The sequence below is a fragment of the Salvelinus fontinalis genome, chromosome 38 (genome assembly GCF_029448725.1).
Source record: "Salvelinus fontinalis isolate EN_2023a chromosome 38, ASM2944872v1, whole genome shotgun sequence".
Classification (NCBI taxonomy): Eukaryota; Metazoa; Chordata; class Actinopteri; order Salmoniformes; family Salmonidae; genus Salvelinus; species Salvelinus fontinalis.
The window spans coordinates 33285864-33302827 of record NC_074702.1 but is presented as its reverse complement, the minus strand read 5'-3'; the positions used below and the strand labels follow the sequence as shown (position 1 = coordinate 33302827).

Here is a 16964-nt window from a genome sequence, read left to right as displayed (position 1 = left end):
TGCAATTGTGGCATCAGCAAGAGCGAATGTAGCTTGTATGCTGGATGCCATTCATATCCTATTCTCCAACTCTCTCTATAGGATCTCCATCCTTAAAAGTTGATGTTAGCACAACACCTCATCTCAATCCAGTCCCCACAGAGGGCCCTGTTATCATAAAGGACTCAAGCCTGAGTATGTACCTAATGTGTTCAAACCCCTAAAAGTCTAATCCTTTCAGGGATCATTTTGCTATTTGAATTTAGAATTTTAGGAGATTTAGGTATAAAAAAAATATACATTTAATTATTATTTGATTAAACATTTAATTTGGCCCTGCTGCTATTAGCCGATAGAAACGCATTGAAAAACGTATGAATACATGGCAAAACAGAGGCAATTCAAGACAATTGGCAGATCAGTGGTGCCGACTTCCGCCGAGTCTCGTGACGCTTGTGGGGGTCGTAGAGCAAAATGGAGAACACCATCGTGTTCGTGTAAGTCTCATCTTTCCATATATTAGTTTGTAGCCCAAACAGACATTATCATGAGAAGACCTTATTTTGGGGATGTCTCCTGGTCTGACAAACAAAGCTGTAGTTCTGCCAACTTCCATCGCAGATGCGGAAGGCCGACATCTAGCCTAAACAGATGGATTTTGATAGGGATTTTTGTATTATGGTAATTAGATTTACACACGGATGCAGGCATTGACTCTAGTTTTTTTTTAAAGTACTTTATGTTTTTCAATTTGAACTGCAGCAGTTTCTGAGGAATAACATTTGTATTTTATTGATCGGAATAAGCCTTGGGTCCACCATGCCTTTTATAACAGCTGTAAAAATTGTACGACAGTATCAATTTTGATGTTAGATTGCTTATTTGCTTGACACTGGACTTCCTTCACATTGTTATAAAGCACATAGCTAAATAATAGTTTAAAGCTGGCCTTTCTTCAGCAGCGGTTGTTTGTTGTATTGACCGTTCAGCCTAGCATGCTAATGACTCCTCCTGTGCCCTGCAGGCTCCAATCAGCCAGTGATAGTTGCGGTGGGCGTGGTCCTCGGACTGATCCTGTGTGTTAGTTGTCTGTTGGCTGGAGTCTGGTGGAAAAGAAGGTATTGTAACACTATACCATATGTAGTTAGCAGTCCAACACCCACTTACTGGCTATCCTCCCAATGCTAACCGGCAATAGCTCAATAGCTGTCGGAGGTGTAACTGCGGTGAGCGGCTGCAAGTGTGGTCATTGTTACGAAGCCACACCCATCCGACTCATGTTAAATTCACCTCAGACACCGCTGCCATCTCCGACACCGCTGTGCGGATGTCGGCTAGCGCGGATCCCAGAGAATCTAGCCATTAGCTGCCAACAAACGCCCAGATAACACAAAAGTGTCCACATACTTTCCAATGTTATTCTGACACATTATGGCAATGTTATGACAAATCATCATGGTGTAGTTCGATTAATTTGATGCGTTGTCTTGTTGTCTTTTATAGGAAAAAAGCTGCACACATGAAAAACTATTCCTTACCCAAAGGTATTCTTGCGCATTGCTCACTGTTGTTTTACTCTTACTACACTTCCAGGACCTCTCTGAAAGTGTTTTTGTCTGTCTGTCTGTCCAGCAGCCTCTCAGAGTTTCCAGGAGAAGAGCCTCCCCTGCTCCGACTCTGAGCTTATCTCCTACCCTCGAGAGCGGGGTGTCCATGATGCTTTACCCAACCCTCCTCTCAATGGTATGAATGCACAAACAACCCAGCCTTTTCAAAAGAGCATGCCCGTGAGGCTGGGTATATACCCGTAAGCTTTTCTTCATGATATGTACTACTCTGACCTTTCCTCTATCAGCTGCATGCCTGACCCTGAATTAGTTCTAGAATTGTTCTATCTATCTATTTTTATCCGTTTGGCAGACAAACACTCTTCCTTTAAATGCCTTAGAGTAAAAAAATAGAATAAATCATTTTTTGGTTCTCTATAGAACTTTCTGATCTTGTTATGTTGATAAATCAGGGGCCAAGGCTAGAAAAACTTGACTGTAGCTGATAGGTATATTTTCAAGGCAATTGAGAAATAGATGAAATTCCTCAATCAAGAAAGCTAAATCTAGGTCATTTCTAAGTTTTATCTCAGACTCTCCTGGTGATCTGTAAACATTTTGGAAAACAGTTAATGCACTGAACGGTGGAAGTTCCTCTCTTTCCCTGCCTAAGCAAGTTGTCAGACTCTGGCATCATTACTGAGAAAAATGAGATAAGTGATGCTTTCAATCAGCATTTTATCTCGGCAGGCTTTTTATTTGAGCGAAATGGTGGTTTAATTGAACCTGGTCAGCCAGTTGGCTGCCTAACCTTCTCCCAGCCTCTAGTTGGATCAATGGATGTTCCGGCAACTTCTAGTGAATCTTCAATCGGTCTTTACTGTCCTGCAGAAAGCCTTTGTTGAACTGAAATTGGATCTTAATGCCGGTAAAACCAAGTATATGTTATTTTCCAAATCAAGTAAAAATGTATCTGATGATTTATGCATAAGTACTTTGGATGGTGCCCTCGTTGCTGGTGTCCTCATTTATAAATATCTGGATTTACGAAAAGCTGTCCTTCAAAAAGGATGTTGATTAATTAGTTAAGCTATTAAGAATTCAAATAGGTTTCTTCTATAGGAGCAGGTCCTTTCGTTAAATAGAGTTGAAGTCGGAAGTTTATATACACCTTAGCCAAATACATTTAAATTCAGTTTTTCACAATTCATGACATTTAATCCTAGTAAAAATTCCCTGTTTTAGGTCAGTAAGGATCACCACTTTATTTTAAGAATGTGAAATGTCAGAATAATAGTAGAGAGAATGATTCATTTCAGTTTTAATTCCTTTCATCACATTCCCAGTGGGTCAGAAGTTTACATACACTCAATTAGTATTTGGTAGCATTGCCTTTAAATTGTTTAACTTGGGTCAAATGTTTTGGGTAGCCTTCCACAAGCTTCCCACAATAAGTTGGGTGAATTTTGGCCCATTCCTCCTGACAGAGTTGGTGTAACTGAGTCAGGTTTGTAGGCCTCCTTGCTCGCACACGCTTTTTCAGTTCTGCCGACAAATTTTCTATAGGATTGAGGTAAGAGCTTTGTGATGGCCACTCCAATACCTTGACTTTGTTGTCCTTAAGCCATTTTGCCATAACTTTGGAAGTATGCTTGGGGTCATTGTCCATTTGGAAGACCCATTTGTGACCAAGCTGATGTTGCTTCAATGTTGCTTCAATATGTTGCTTCAAGATGTTGCTTCAATATATCCACATAATTTTCCTCCCTCATGATGCCATCTATTTTGTGAAGTGCACCAGTCCCTCCGTGCTTCACGTTTGGGATGGTGTTCTTTGGCTTGCAAGCCTCCCCCTTTTTTTCCTGATGTCTTGGCTGATTTCTTCTGATTTTCCCATGATGTCAAGCAAAGAGGCACTGAGTTTGAAGGTACTCCTTGAAAAACATCCAACACCTCCAATTGACTCAAATTATGTCAATTAGCCTATCAGAAGCTTCTAAAGCCATGACATAATTTTCTGGAATTTTCCAAGCTGTTTAAAGGCACAGTCAACTTAGTGTATGTAAACTTCTGACCCACTGGAGTTGTGATACAGTGAATGATAAGTGAAATAATCTGTCTTTAAACAATTGTTGGTTTGTGCATGACGCACAAAGTAGATGTCCTAACCAACTTGCCAAAACTATAGTTTGTTAACAAGAAATGTGTGGAGTGGTTGAAAAATGAGTTTTAATGACTCCTACCTAAGTGTATGTAAACTTCCGATTTCAACTGTAGCAGAAAACAAATAATTCAGTCAACATTCATTCCGGTTATTGACTATGGCAGCTGCCACTGTATTGAAGCCTTTGGATGCAGTTTATCATGGCAAATTGTGATTCATTCCGGGCAATAGGGTCAGTACACAAAATCTCGTATCGCAATCTTTTTGTCCATATTGCATGAACTTCCGCCATACCTTAACCCATTATTAACCTCCAGATCTATAAGTTACCAGACCCAGACTCAGGGATGGCCAACCCTGGAGATCCCGTCAATCTCCACCGTGTTAGAAATATCTGCTTTGAGTTTTTAAAGTCCTTAAATGTTAGAGGGCCTTTTTACTGAAGAATGTGTTTGTTGCATGTGATTTGTGTTTTGCTTTTCGTGTTTTGTGTTTGCTTTTAATGTATTGTGTAATTGATGTGTGTATATAGATTTGTATAGTGTAATGGTTGTTTATTGATGGGTTCGTTCAAGGCACATCTGCGATAGGGACAGTGGTCTCAGCATGACTCCCTGCTTAAATAAAGATTAAATTAAATAAAAAAAAATAGAAAGAAGACATGCAGTGGTCAGATGTTATCTTTTTCTATTTGCCAGATGATGTATTCACAGTAGTCCAAGAGCCAGAGACGTAGCAGTTCCTTCTTCATCATCCTGAAATGAGAGAGGCATGTCAAGCCTAGCCTGGTTCCATGTCTGTTTGTGCTGTATAGCCAACTCCTAGGCTATACAGCACAAACAGATCCAGGACCAGGCTATCCTGCCAGGGCAACAGGACTACACATACACATCTCCCCCCGCTTACTATTGCTAGGCCAATGAATATTCACGTGGACTCATCTCATTGCAATTTTGGACTGTTTCAATATTACTCAACAATTTTCCCACTCACATCAAGGGATACTTTATCTCATCTGCTCTGTTAGCCTCAACTTAACAGTTTTGATGTTGCGGAAGGAGAGGAGGCTTTTGTCAATGTTGTGGGGTGTGTATGAGAGAAGAAAGAAATTAAGAATATTGTGGTCAAACAGTGAGAACTGAGAAGGGGTTAACCCCCTCCAACTCTCTGATGCCATCTATTCTGCCCAGCCCCTTGACCACGCCCAACTCACCTGATGAACTAGCTGCCTAATTCAACACTGCTCTACCTGCCTCCCTCAACTCTCTGGCCCCCCTTCCCCTCTTCCTCCTCCCCCATGTTTACCTCTAAGCTCCACACCCTGAAGCAAACTGGTCGCCTGGAGTGCCTGAGCAGGAAGTCTGGGCCCACCGTCCACGCTAAAGCCTACAATCTCCACCTCTCCACCTACAGACCTACTTCTCCAACATCATCAACAGCTCCAACAAGAACTCCCGAACTCTGTTCTCCACTGTCAGCAAACTACTTCAGCCCCATGACGACACCTTCTCTAGTCCCTCCACTGAACTGCAAATCCTTCCTCCAGTTTTTCAAGGACAAGATCACCAAAATAAACTCATCACTGACTGATCAATCTCTCTCAGCCGCCCCTCCTCCTCCCCCTGTCAACCTCCCAACTGTCACCCCTGAAACTCGCCCCCCCCCCCCCATTGACTCTCCATATCTCAAAACCCATCATGTCATCCAAGACTACAACCTGCTCCCTGGATCCCATCCCCCACGGTTCTCATCAAAGCCTGCCTGCCTGCTCTCTGTCCATATATCACACACATCGTCAATCTTTCCCTCATCCATGGAACTTTTCTCTCCAACTACAAAATTACAGTCACCCCCATCTTAAAAATGCCCGGACTGGACACCACCATTCTCAATAACTTCTGCCCCATTTCCAACCTCCCTTCAGTGCCTAAAATGAACACCTGCCACCTGCCAATGCGGGTAACTTTTGGCATTAGTGGGTAAGAGGTCTACTTCACCACCCACGTTGGCGGGTGGTCAGGGTTCAACAGTGCGAGCATTTCACTCGCATTTGTGAATAAAAATAGTCAAGTATTATCACATTTATAGTAAAATAAATGCTGCAGTATCTGTTTTTATAGCTGGTAAATTAATCGCACAAAGTCAAAGAACTAAGAATCCTATATAGGCGCTGAAAACCTGCCTGGCTGGGGGCTGTGTGTACATGAAGAGCTGAGGGAAAGATACATTTTTAAAAGATGCGCAGAGGCATACAAGTTGGTTTAATTCATTTGAAACAAAAGTCTACTAAAGTGAGACTTTGTCCTTGTGTTTCTTGGCTATTTAGTTTTTTTTCACAAGTGAATTTGTTTTTCTATGTTTGAGTTTCAACTGTTAGGGAAGAGAAGACAACGCTTCAACTAGTCAGACTCAATCTCACAGGCACAAATATGACGAGTCGCCCTACCATATAACCTCCGGCCCTTAAAGGGGCAGGTGAACATTTTTGTCTCATCTGTGATATTTGGTTAAAAGACTCGGGTCACAAAAAATGAAATTAAACAATATACCACATTACTTCTTACTAGTAATACATTTATTGTTTTAGAAACAATGCAAAGCATGCTCATCCGTTTTTTTGTGTGTTTTGTTGGTGTAATTTTAGCAACAACAAAAATATTTTGTCTGGTAAAAAATCTGATTTGGCTGGTATATTTTTTTTATCTACCTGCCCCAGTGGCTGGTGGACCAAAAAGTGAATTGTATACCCTGCTTCCCTTCCTTCCCAAGACTCTGGAATGGACTGCTGCCTCCCAATTCCAAACCCACCTGCTAATCGAGCCCTTCCAGTCTGGTTTCCCTCACCTCCGCAGTACTGAAACTGCACTCCTCAAAGTTGTCAATGACCTCCTCACCTTTGCTGATGCTGGTGCCCTCAACATCCTGATTCTTCTCAATCTAAGTGCCGCTTTTGACACAGTGAGCCATCAGATCCTCCTCACCAGGCTTCAGGGTCTGGGTGTTGAGGGCACCGCAGTCATGGCTACAATCATACCTCACAAACCAGATCCTCAATGGTCACAACTCGGACTCAGCTGAAGTTACACAGGGTGTCCTCCAGGGCTCTGTGCTGGGCCCCTTACTCTTCATTATCTACATCCTCCACCTTGTTCAGATCCTCCGTCACTTCAACCTTGACTTCCACTGCTATGCCGACACCACCCAGATCTACCTCAGCACCAAATCCTTCCTCAACCCGCCTCTGACCCACATTGAATCCTGCCTCTCTGCAATAAAAACATGGATGCAACAAAACTTCCTCAAGTTCAACAGTGATAAAACGGAACTCCTCATGATAGGCACCAAATCCACCCTCACCAAAGCTGGCAACTTCACCGCTGTCTCTCCCTCCCCTCACGCATGTAACCTTGACGTCATCCTGGACTCCACCCTCTTCCCCCTGCAACATTGCCAAAGTCAAGTCCTCCCTCTCCCGTCCTGCCACTGAAACCCTCATACATGCATTAATCTCCTCTCGTCTTGACTATTGCAACTCACTACTCTCCGGCTTCAACTCAAGCTCCCTCATTAAGCTCCAAATTGTTCAAAACGCTGCAGCCCTTCTCACCCACACTAAGTTCTGGCAGCATATCACCCCTGTCTTCCATGAGCTTCACTGGCTCCCTGTCTCCCAACACATTGATTACAAGACCCTCCTTCTGACCTACAAAGCCCCCCATCACCTTGCCCCCCCTCCTTCTGACCTACAAAGCCCCCCACCTCTCAGACCTTCTTCTCCCTTACCAGATTAAGATTTAGATCACTTTATTGATCAATTGCACACAAGGTCCAACCCAAATTTTACTTCCGCTTTTAACCCAACCCCTCCGAAAGACACACATACATAAACAGGTTTTAGAGAAGTACAGGGGGCTGCCACACTGTGTGCCCGGTGAGCTGTCATTGTGGGGGGTTAAGTGCCTTGCTCAAGGGCACAACGGCAGGCAATGGCCTCTAGAATTCGAACTGGCAACCCTCCGCTTGCTGGCTCGCCTCTAACCACTAGGCTACCTGCCGCACCAACCTACACGCTCACTCCGTTCCACAACAGCAGGCCACCTTGACATCCCCAGGTCCAAGCTATAGAGCTTTGGCGACAGGGCCTTCTCCAGCGTTGCTCCTAGGCTCCGGAACTCCCTCCCTCCAGCCATCCGTGACTCTGAGTCCATCACCATCTTTCAGTCCAACCTCATCCAAACTACTCTGCTCCCTCCCTCCCTCCCACTCTCTCTCACTCACATCCTCTGACTTGGCTGGGCAGTTTGCAGAGCTCATACCAGGCTTGACAAGCAAACAGCTTTCTCCATGGGCTGCCCATTCTTCCCCTTCGCTTAGTCCGTCTCCCAATTGCAGTATAAACATTCCTTTCTTTGGTCTGCGGAGCCCGCTCTGAAAGAGACCCTTTAATTGGAGTTGGATAAAGGGCACTCATGCCAGGGAAGCATAGCCTTCCTCTCCCTCCCACAGATGAAGGGGCACTACACTGAGAAGGCCAGTGATAAATAGGACAGAGGGTCAGTCGCTAAGATAATTATAGGCGTCTCTAATTAAAATAGCTCCCCCTCAGAGGTTGGGTGAGGGATAGGGTCTGAGGCCTCCCCTGTCAGCCCTCATCTCAGTCACTAGAGATCGGGAGATGCACTGAGATGCAGTGCCTTAGACCACAGCACCACTCGGGAGCCAAAGCCCCTGCTTGTACAGTCCTGGGGTATGTTCTCATGACAAGTCCTTAACCCCTGTTACCCTTTCTGAAATTAAGGATGTTACATTTAAACTGTACTTCAGCTACAGTGGCAAGAAAAAGTATGTGAACCCTTTGGAATTACCTGGATTTCTGCATAAATTGGTCATAAAATTTGATCTGACCTTCATCTAAGTCACAACAATAGACAAACACAGTGTGCTTCAACTAATAACACACAAATGAATGTATTGTTCTTGTCTATATTGAATACATTTACAAATTCACAGTGTAGGTTGGAAAAAGTATCTGAACCCCGGGGCTAATGACTTCTCCAAAAGCTAATTAGAGTCAGGAGTCAGCTAACCTGGAGTCCAATCAATGAGACGAGATTGGAAATGTTGGTTAGAGTTGCCCTGCCCTATACAAAACACTCACAAAATGTGAGCTTGCTATTCACAAAAGCATTGCCTGATGTGAACCATGCCTCGAACAAAAGACATTAGAAGACCAAAGATTAAGAATTGTTGAATTGCATAAAGCTGGAAAGGGTTGCAAAAGTATCTCTAAAAGCTTTGATGTTCATCAGTCCACAGTAAACCAAATTGTCTATAAATGGAGAAAGTTCAGCACTGTTGCTACTCTCTCTAGGACTGGCCATCCTTCAAAGATGACTGCAAGAGCACAGCGCAGAATGCTCAATGCGGTTAAGAAGAATCCTTGAGTGTCAGACTTACAGAAATCTCTGGAAACTGCTAACATCTCTGTTGACGAGTCTACGATACGTAAAACACTAAACAAGAATGGTGTTCATGGGAGGACACCACGGAAGAAGCCACTGCTGTCCAAAAAAACATTGCTGCACGTCTGAAGTTCGGGAAAAGAACACCTGGATGTTCCACAGCGCTACTGGCAAAATATTCTGTGGACAGATGAAACTAAAGTTGAGTCGTTTGGAAGGAGCACACAACACTGTGTGGAGAAAAAAAGGCACAGCACACCAACATCAAAACCTCATCCCAAATGTAAAGTATGTTGGCGGGAGCATAGTGGTTTGCGTCTGCTTTGCTGCCTCAGGGCCTGGACTGCTTGCTATCATCGAGGGAAAAATGAATTCCCAAGTTTATCAAGACTTTTTGCAGGAGAATGTAAGGCTATCTGTCTGCCAAATGAAGGTCAACAGAAGTTGGGTGATACAACAGGACAACAACCCAAAAGACGGAAGTAAATCAACAACAGAATGGCTTCAACAGAAGAAAATACGCCTTCTGGAGTGGCTCAGTCAGTCCTGACCTTTAACTCGATTGAGATGCAGTGGTTTGACCTCGAGAGCGGTTCACACCAGATATCCCAAGAATATTGCTGCATTGAAACAGTTTTGTTAAGAGGAATGGTCCAAAATTCCTCCTGACCGTTGTGCAGGTCTGATCCGCAACTACAGAACATGTTTGGTTGTAGTTATTGCTGCCAAAGGAGGGTCAACCAGTTATTAAATCCAAGGGTTCACCCTGCACTGTGAATGTTTACAGTGTTTTCAAAAAAGACATGAAAACGTATAATTGTTTGTGAGTTAGTTTAAGCAGACTGTGTTTGTCTATTGTTGTGACTTAGATGAATATCAGATCAAATTGTATGACCAATTTAAGCAGAAATCCAGGTAATTCCATAGGGTTCACATCATTTTTCTTGCCACTGTATATGTTTCTGGTGCTTCATAGAACTATACATAATATGTGAGCTCTATGACACATTCATGTTTGTTGTGTTTCTGCTTGCCCAGACTATGCAGAGCCAGATGTGATGGCTTGGGGGCAGAAGCTTGGCTCCACCTTCCGGCCTGCAGCGGAGGAGGGCTACACCGTCCCCTTCACTTTCAACCTCTATGACACCCCTGGAAAGCTCCTAGAGCACACTGAGCCCTTGACCGTGGAGCCCGAGTATGCCACCCCATTCAGTGACCAGCCCCCAGATCCCCATCTGGCAACTCCACAGGGGACACTACACAACAACAAACATGTACTGCCTATGGTTTCTACAGGGTCAAGGACCACAATAACCCAGGCCCAGTATGACTGCCCCTCTCACAGAGAGTTGCCCAATGGCTATTGCACTACGTCTCTCCATGCCAAAGGCCCACTCCCGGCCAGTGTGGTCTACACTGAGCCTGAGCCCCTGTTGTCTGACTCCCTGCAACAGCACACATATGAGGAGCCTTTCTGAATACAGCAAGCTCAACCAGTATTGCTGAAGTGTTACATATTGCACGCTATAAATGTAAAGGTAATTTACGATTGAGCCGATACATGCAGCATTTACTGTGAATGCAGTCTCCGCTAACACAGGAACATTGTCTTTAAATTTAAATCACACTGTAACCCTGAATTTCAGCAATACGGATTGAATAGAGGCCAACCTAGTACACACAGCCTTTTTCTTTTCATTGTCTGTGTGTACCAGGTTGCACTTGGTGGCACCATTGGCGGCTCTCTGCTTGGCACTCCCACCCCTTGGGCCCCCTAATGGGCAAAGCAGGGACCATTCATGACCAGTACTGTTCAACATTGATGACCTGTTATTTACAAGAAAATGTGTCTAATGGCTTAGCATTGGATGGCTATAGGCTATATGTTGATTCCAATTAACTAATATATTTTGTAAATAAAACAGCACAAAAAGTCAAATATAAATTACAAATCAAAGTTTAACATATTTGAAAGCTGAAATGATCATTGAAGTGTAATCTGAACTTGTTATACAGTTTAAATCATTCTTACAGGGGCTGTACAAAAAAAGAGCATGCCTTGGAAACAGCAATATGACTGTCTGATTACAGTGTATTATCTTGTATCAAGTTGTGACACCATTTCACTCATCTGTTTTGATAATGCTTACTATTTTTCGTTTTTTACTGTGATATTCTTTAAAGAATTTTCAGGAGAACTTCATGTTCACAGAGTGAACTGAATGACACTGAAAAGTGAATATTTTTATACTGGAAAAATAAATACAGTGACGAATATAGTTATTTCTATTATATTTAACACTATTTTATCTGGGCCACAAATGTTTGTGTACAGAGATAAAAGTGTGTGTTGTGATTGAATAAAACTGACACAAACGTGCTTTGCTGACATCTTGTGGTAAAGAAAGTGATGTGTGAAGAAAACATGAAGACCAATCCTTTTCATTTAGTATTAAATTATGTTATGCCCAAATTTAAACATACACAATCGCATTGACCAGTTGTGTGTTATTGACTAGGCTACACGTGATATCAGTTTTTGGGGATTGCGTTCACGTTCATATTGTAGATTGAGTAAAATTTCCTTCATCAGACACTGGGGGCAGGAGTACGTCAATTTGGGTGTACCGGAAATACAGTTATTCAAATAGGAAGATCTGAAAAAAATCGGACTTTCTAGCCATAGACGGGTTTGTGTTGTGTGGACTTAAATTTGCTAGTTCAAAACATGGAGAGATAGTGTTTGTTTTGTCAGGTAAGTATTTAAAACATATACGTATATATATCTTGGGGAGATTACATGTAATTTTTTCCAGCTAGTTTGCACAGCGTTATGATTATGGAAGATCTCAATTATTTACTCTTCGCGTCCTCACTCCTTCTCAAAAACCCATTGGATGAGAAAGCCAGAGGTCCCGCCCTTCTGACCCTCTTCCCCAATGGGTTTTTGAAAAGGAGGCAAAGAGAAAGGAACGTGTGCAATTGAGATCCTCCCCATGTTGTGTTAGCAGGTATCTAGCTGGCTAATAACTAGCTAGCAAGACGGCTAAGGTTAAGCTAGCTGCATTTATGGCTTGACATTAAAATGTAACTTTCGAGTGAAATATAAAGGTATTTATTTTATATATGTAGATACGCTTGCTTGGACCATTCCATGGAAAATGTGACCGCTGTGTCTTCAAGCTAAATCTTTGCTAAATCTGTAACGTTAACGTTACCTAGATAAATCATGTTAGCCTGCTAACTATCGGATGTTAACTGAAATTAGCTGTGGTTGCGATGCATTTGTTACTAGTTTTTCAACATGACTACGGCTTCTTCTGGTTAATTTCAACGCTTGTCTCACGATATCAAACAATCAACATGTGCTCAATCAATATTTATCCAGTTAACATGAGTCGGCCAGCTAGCTAGTCAACAAACATAGCCAGCTAACTAGTCAACAAACATAGCTGTCACCTGAGTGTTGATATGCCCATACGCAATAATGTAAGACTGACAGACGGTGTAATGTTATTGGTTTACCAGCCGAAATGTGTGATATTTGTTGTTTAACTACCCAGTAAATATCATGCTAGGTTTTTAGTTAGCTAGTCTGACATTTTGAAATAACTAACTACCTAAATGTCATGATAGGACTAGGGCCCTATAAGATTTGTAGAATATTTCCCCAAATTATGTTTTCTCTTTTTTGTTTTTCCAGGTTTCTCCTTTTCCAAGTCTTTTCAGGTTTTCATGCTCAAAATCACACTTAATGTTGTAGTCCACAACAATGCCAGGAGACCACTTTTGAGGTCTGGGGAAAAATAGAAGAAATGTGGGTTTTGGGATGTAGTTACCCTTTAATGCAAGTTTGCACCAGCAAGAGACCCTTGTTTGGTTGGCTATGTTTCTGTAGCGTTCATGTGATTGCATTGATGCAAGTAATCACGATATCATTTTGTAGTTAACATTTTAATTAAGAAGATTTTTGTCCCACACTTTTCCCTTCCGATTCCAGTTTCACGGACCTGGTCCTTACGACGACAGTGCAGACCCAGAGAGAGGCACCGCCATCTGACATCCTAGGTCTGGAAGATTATGACCCAGTACCAACCACAGTCCAACCGTTCCAACTTCTTCACCGTGAAAGCCGAGGCCTCCTCAACACCACCTCTCGCCACCAGCATGGCCAATAGCAGCGCCGCCGCTCCAGGGAAGGTGATGGGCACACCTGGCCCTGCCGGCAGAATCAGCCCAGAAGGAAGTCAGGTGAGTCCTCATATCCATCTCCTCATCACCAACCTGGGGCATGTTGTAAAAAGTTTTGTGACAGAAAATGAAAATGTATATTTTTTATTCGATAGGATGTCCCTCCCTGTTTCAGTTCGGATTCTTCCATTTGGTAGCAAATAAACACGACCTTGGTATACTCCAGCTGGGTGGTGTTTTTCAATAGAATTGTTCAAAGAATTCACTACAACTGTAAGGTACAGTTACTACTTGGCTTTGCATATATTGACGCCAATCCTTAAGTTTCATGTGCTGGTTGGTTCTGTAAAAACATGCCTTCTATGTTCATCTCCCTCGCCAGATGCCAAGTTTCAGGGTGTACAATGAGCATATGTAGCCACTGCCTCTAGTGCACCATTGACTATGACTAACAACCTGTTTGCCCTCCACTCAGGTGTTGAGTAAAAAGAAGCTGCAGGACCTAGTAAGAGAGATTGACCCCAATGAGCAGCTCGATGAGGATGTGGAGGAGGTATGTTTACTACAGTAGCTCAGAAGTGTCTCACTGAAGATGGCGTCCCAAAACCACAATGCAAAGACTAGTGCATGCAATGTTTTGAAGCCTCACCACTTGTGACCTGGGTTCCCCGAACTGTCTTCCTCTCAGATGCTGCTGCAGATTGCAGATGACTTCATTGACAGTGTGGTGACGGCTGCCTGTCAGCTGGCCCGCCATCGCAAGTCCAACACCTTAGAAGTGAAGGACGTCCAGCTACACCTGGGTGAGTAAAAGTACAGGCTGATACTGGCTGATGGTTGGAGCAGCAGTCGGGGCTCTACGCTGAACTTTTTTACAAGGAGCACGTGTGCGCCTCAGTTGAGTAATGTTGGCGCACACAAAGAAATGTAGGATCACAGTATTAGAGGTAATAACGCTAGAATCCTTCATTTTTCTAGGCGTACTGGTGCTTCTAAATAGCAATTGCAGGTCGCACAGCAAAATATATTGGTGTATATGCGAGTAAAATGGTATCACTGTAGAGCCCTGGCAACTATTGTGGCATAAGCAGTGTTTGTCTCCATTACTGGAATGATTAATTTACTATGGCAAAAATGAACAGAGTCTTGAGAGCCATGCCATGGGTGTAGCAGTTTTGAGTTTTAAAGTGATGCATTTAAAAGATGGATGAAGTTAATGGACCATTTCCTGTTGAGTGTATTTTCTCTTTGATTTTTATTCTCACTCCCTGTGTTGTCTGCCACTCAACAGAGCGCCAATGGAACATGTGGATTCCTGGCTATGGTTCAGATGAGATTCGGCCGTATAAGAAGGCTTGTACCACAGAGGCCCACAAACAGGTTTGTTTGTCACACTTTCATCTTGATCACACCCAGGGTTCAAATTTGTACTAATGAATTGTGCTAAACGTTCAATAATTTAAATGTACAGTGCTGTGAAAGTATTTTCCCCCTTTCTGAATTTCTCTATTTTTGATACTGAATGTATCTTTAACCAAAATCTAATATTAGATCAAGGGAACCTGAGTTTACAAATAACAAAGAAAGATATACTTATTTTATTAATGAACAAAGTTATGCAACACCCAATTCCCTTGTGTGGAAAAAGTAATTGCCCCCTTACACTCAATAACTGGTTGTGCCACCTTTAGCTGCAATGACTGCAACCAAATCTCATTGAAAAAGTTGACTCAAGTTTGCTAAAAAAGCACCTGTATGATCATCAAGACTCTTAGAAGAATGTTCTATGGACAGATGAGTCAAAAGTATAACTTTTTGGATGACACGGGTCCCATTATGCCTGGTGAAAACCAAACACTGCATTCCATGTTAAGAACTGTATACCGATGGTCAAGCATGGTGGTGGATGGTAGTGTGATAGTTTTAGGATGCTTTGCTGCCTCAGGACCTGGACGACTTGCCTTAATAGAAGGAACCACGAATTCTGCTCTGTATCAGATAATTCTACAGGAGAATGTCAGGCCATCTGTCTGTGAGCTGAAGCGCAGCTGAGTCATGCAGCAAGACAATGATCCAAAACATACAATCAAGTCTACATGAAAATGGCTAAAAAGCAGCACATTTGAAGTTTTGGAATGGCCTAGTCAAGGTCCAGACCTAATCCCAATTGAGATGTTGTGGCAGGACTTGAAATGAGCAGTTCATGCTTGAAATGTTGCTGAGTTAAAGCAATTCTGCATGGAAGAGTGGGCCAGACATCTTTACAAATTTGTGTTTAGTGAGTCCGCCAGATCGGAACAGGAATGTTCTCTTGATAAGTGTGTGAATTTGACCTTTCCTGTCCTGTTAAGCATTCAAAATGTAATGAGTACTTTAGGGTGTCAGGGAAAATGTATTGAGTAAAAAGTAAATTATTTTCTTTAGGAATGTAGTGAAGTAAAAGTTGTCAAATTTAAATAGTAAAGTACAGATAACCCAAAAAACTACTTAAGTAGTACTTTTACTTAAGTACTTTACACCACTGGAAATAAGTATGTAATTGTTATGTTATTTGTTCACTCAGGTTCCCTTTGTCTAATATTAGGTTTTGGTTGAAGATATAACATTCATTATCAAAAATACTTTCTCACAGCACTGTATACGTATTAAATTATTATTATTTGTGGTGTATTGTTTGTTTAGGAAGTATTGAAAATATTTTCAATAATTTATTATGCGGTGACTATAAGGTGCTCTGGATAAGAATGTCTACGAAAAAATGACCTAAGTGCAATAGTGATTGAGCATGTTTTTCATTTGTCTCATCCAGAGAATGGCATTGATCCGCAAAACGACCAAAAAGTAGCAAGACCTGGAACCAGCCTCGCACAAACACTCTGTGCTTTTTGTCTTTTCTCTGTGTATTTCTAATAACGGGGGACATTCTTTCACCCACGTCTTCATCTCCCCCAGGTTTTGTGTGTGATTTGTCAGCTCCATCATCGCACAAGTATTTTGATATCTTGTCCTTTTTTAATGCTTTTCACCACAAACTGGCCAAAATCACACACTCCTCATTCAGTGTCAATGTACACTCAGGTATGGAGTGTTGTTTTTGGACAGTGTTTTGTTTTTGGAATTATCTGTTCAACTTTACTTTTTTTGTTCAGGGGGTAACCGCCAAACACACACACCTTCAATATGGTGGTGGTTACCATACTCTTTCCCACTTTTTTTTATTATATTTTGTCTGGCATGTGTTTGTGTTTAGTTTTTGTCACATAAACCCCCTTCATCTAACATCAGAAATGTACACCTTTTGCAGTTAGTTAGTTTTCAGGATACTGTCATGGCACTATGTTTTTGTGTGCTGTAGGGATCTGATGTCATGTTCATAGTTCATTAGAAAATTACCCAGGACATTGTTTTTCATAAGATGTCAACAATTAACTGATTATTTTTCAAAAATAATAAGTATGTGAAGTATTGCTTGTATCGCCAGACTGCAGTGAGATGGGGTTGGGTAATGGTCCTTATTTGGGGATGTGAAGGGAAGCAGTAACATTTGTTTTACTTTATATGGCAGTGTTTTAGTTAAACCTGTTCTTTTTATTCCGTAAATAAAACAAGATTCATATTTCA

At 42.2% G+C, this 16964-nt stretch overlaps 2 protein-coding genes across 7 annotated transcripts in view; both read left to right on the top strand.

The window, feature by feature from the left end:
* si:dkey-34d22.1 (discoidin, CUB and LCCL domain-containing protein 1) overlaps positions 1-11541 on the top strand; it is a 29392-nt gene extending 17851 nt beyond the window's left edge. Inside the window, exons 11-15 of the mRNA XM_055904000.1 lie at positions 82-174; positions 1004-1097; positions 1483-1523; positions 1612-1722; positions 10191-11541. Coding sequence (XP_055759975.1) covers positions 82-174; positions 1004-1097; positions 1483-1523; positions 1612-1722; positions 10191-10630 — 779 coding nt within the window. The 3' untranslated portion in view covers positions 10631-11541. The remainder of the gene's footprint in view (positions 1-81; positions 175-1003; positions 1098-1482; positions 1524-1611; positions 1723-10190) is intronic.
* Positions 11542-11789: 248 nt separating this feature from the next.
* Positions 11790-16964, top strand: LOC129837409 (transcription initiation factor TFIID subunit 12-like). 6 transcript variants are annotated; one of them, XM_055903556.1, is made up of 7 exons: positions 11790-11907; positions 12856-12969; positions 13153-13403; positions 13819-13896; positions 14032-14146; positions 14635-14723; positions 16153-16964. In XM_055903556.1, exons 3-7 carry the CDS (start codon positions 13233-13235, stop codon positions 16186-16188), a joined length of 489 nt encoding a protein of 162 aa, XP_055759531.1. In that variant the 5' UTR covers positions 11790-11907; positions 12856-12969; positions 13153-13232; the 3' UTR covers positions 16189-16964. The 6 variants fall into 6 exon arrangements, with proteins under 6 accessions (XP_055759531.1, XP_055759527.1, XP_055759530.1 ...); XM_055903555.1 differs by lacking the exon at positions 11790-11907 and adding an exon at positions 12091-12263 and having other exon boundaries at positions 12856-12946; XM_055903554.1 differs by lacking the exon at positions 11790-11907 and adding an exon at positions 12091-12263.

What these genes read in the sequence shown, in the direction of transcription:
- LOC129837409 (XM_055903552.1), top strand. Translation starts at nt 13,233, where the DNA reads ATGACCCAGTACCAACCACAGTCCAACCGTTCCAACTTCTTCACCGTG. An exon ending in TCAGCCCAGAAGGAAGTCAG is followed by an intron (nt 13,404 to 13,818) that starts GTGAGTCCTCAT and finishes CCCTCCACTCAG; the next exon opens with GTGTTGAGTAAAAAGAAGCT. An exon ending in GGACGTCCAGCTACACCTGG is followed by an intron (nt 14,147 to 14,634) that starts GTGAGTAAAAGT and finishes GCCACTCAACAG; the next exon opens with AGCGCCAATGGAACATGTGG.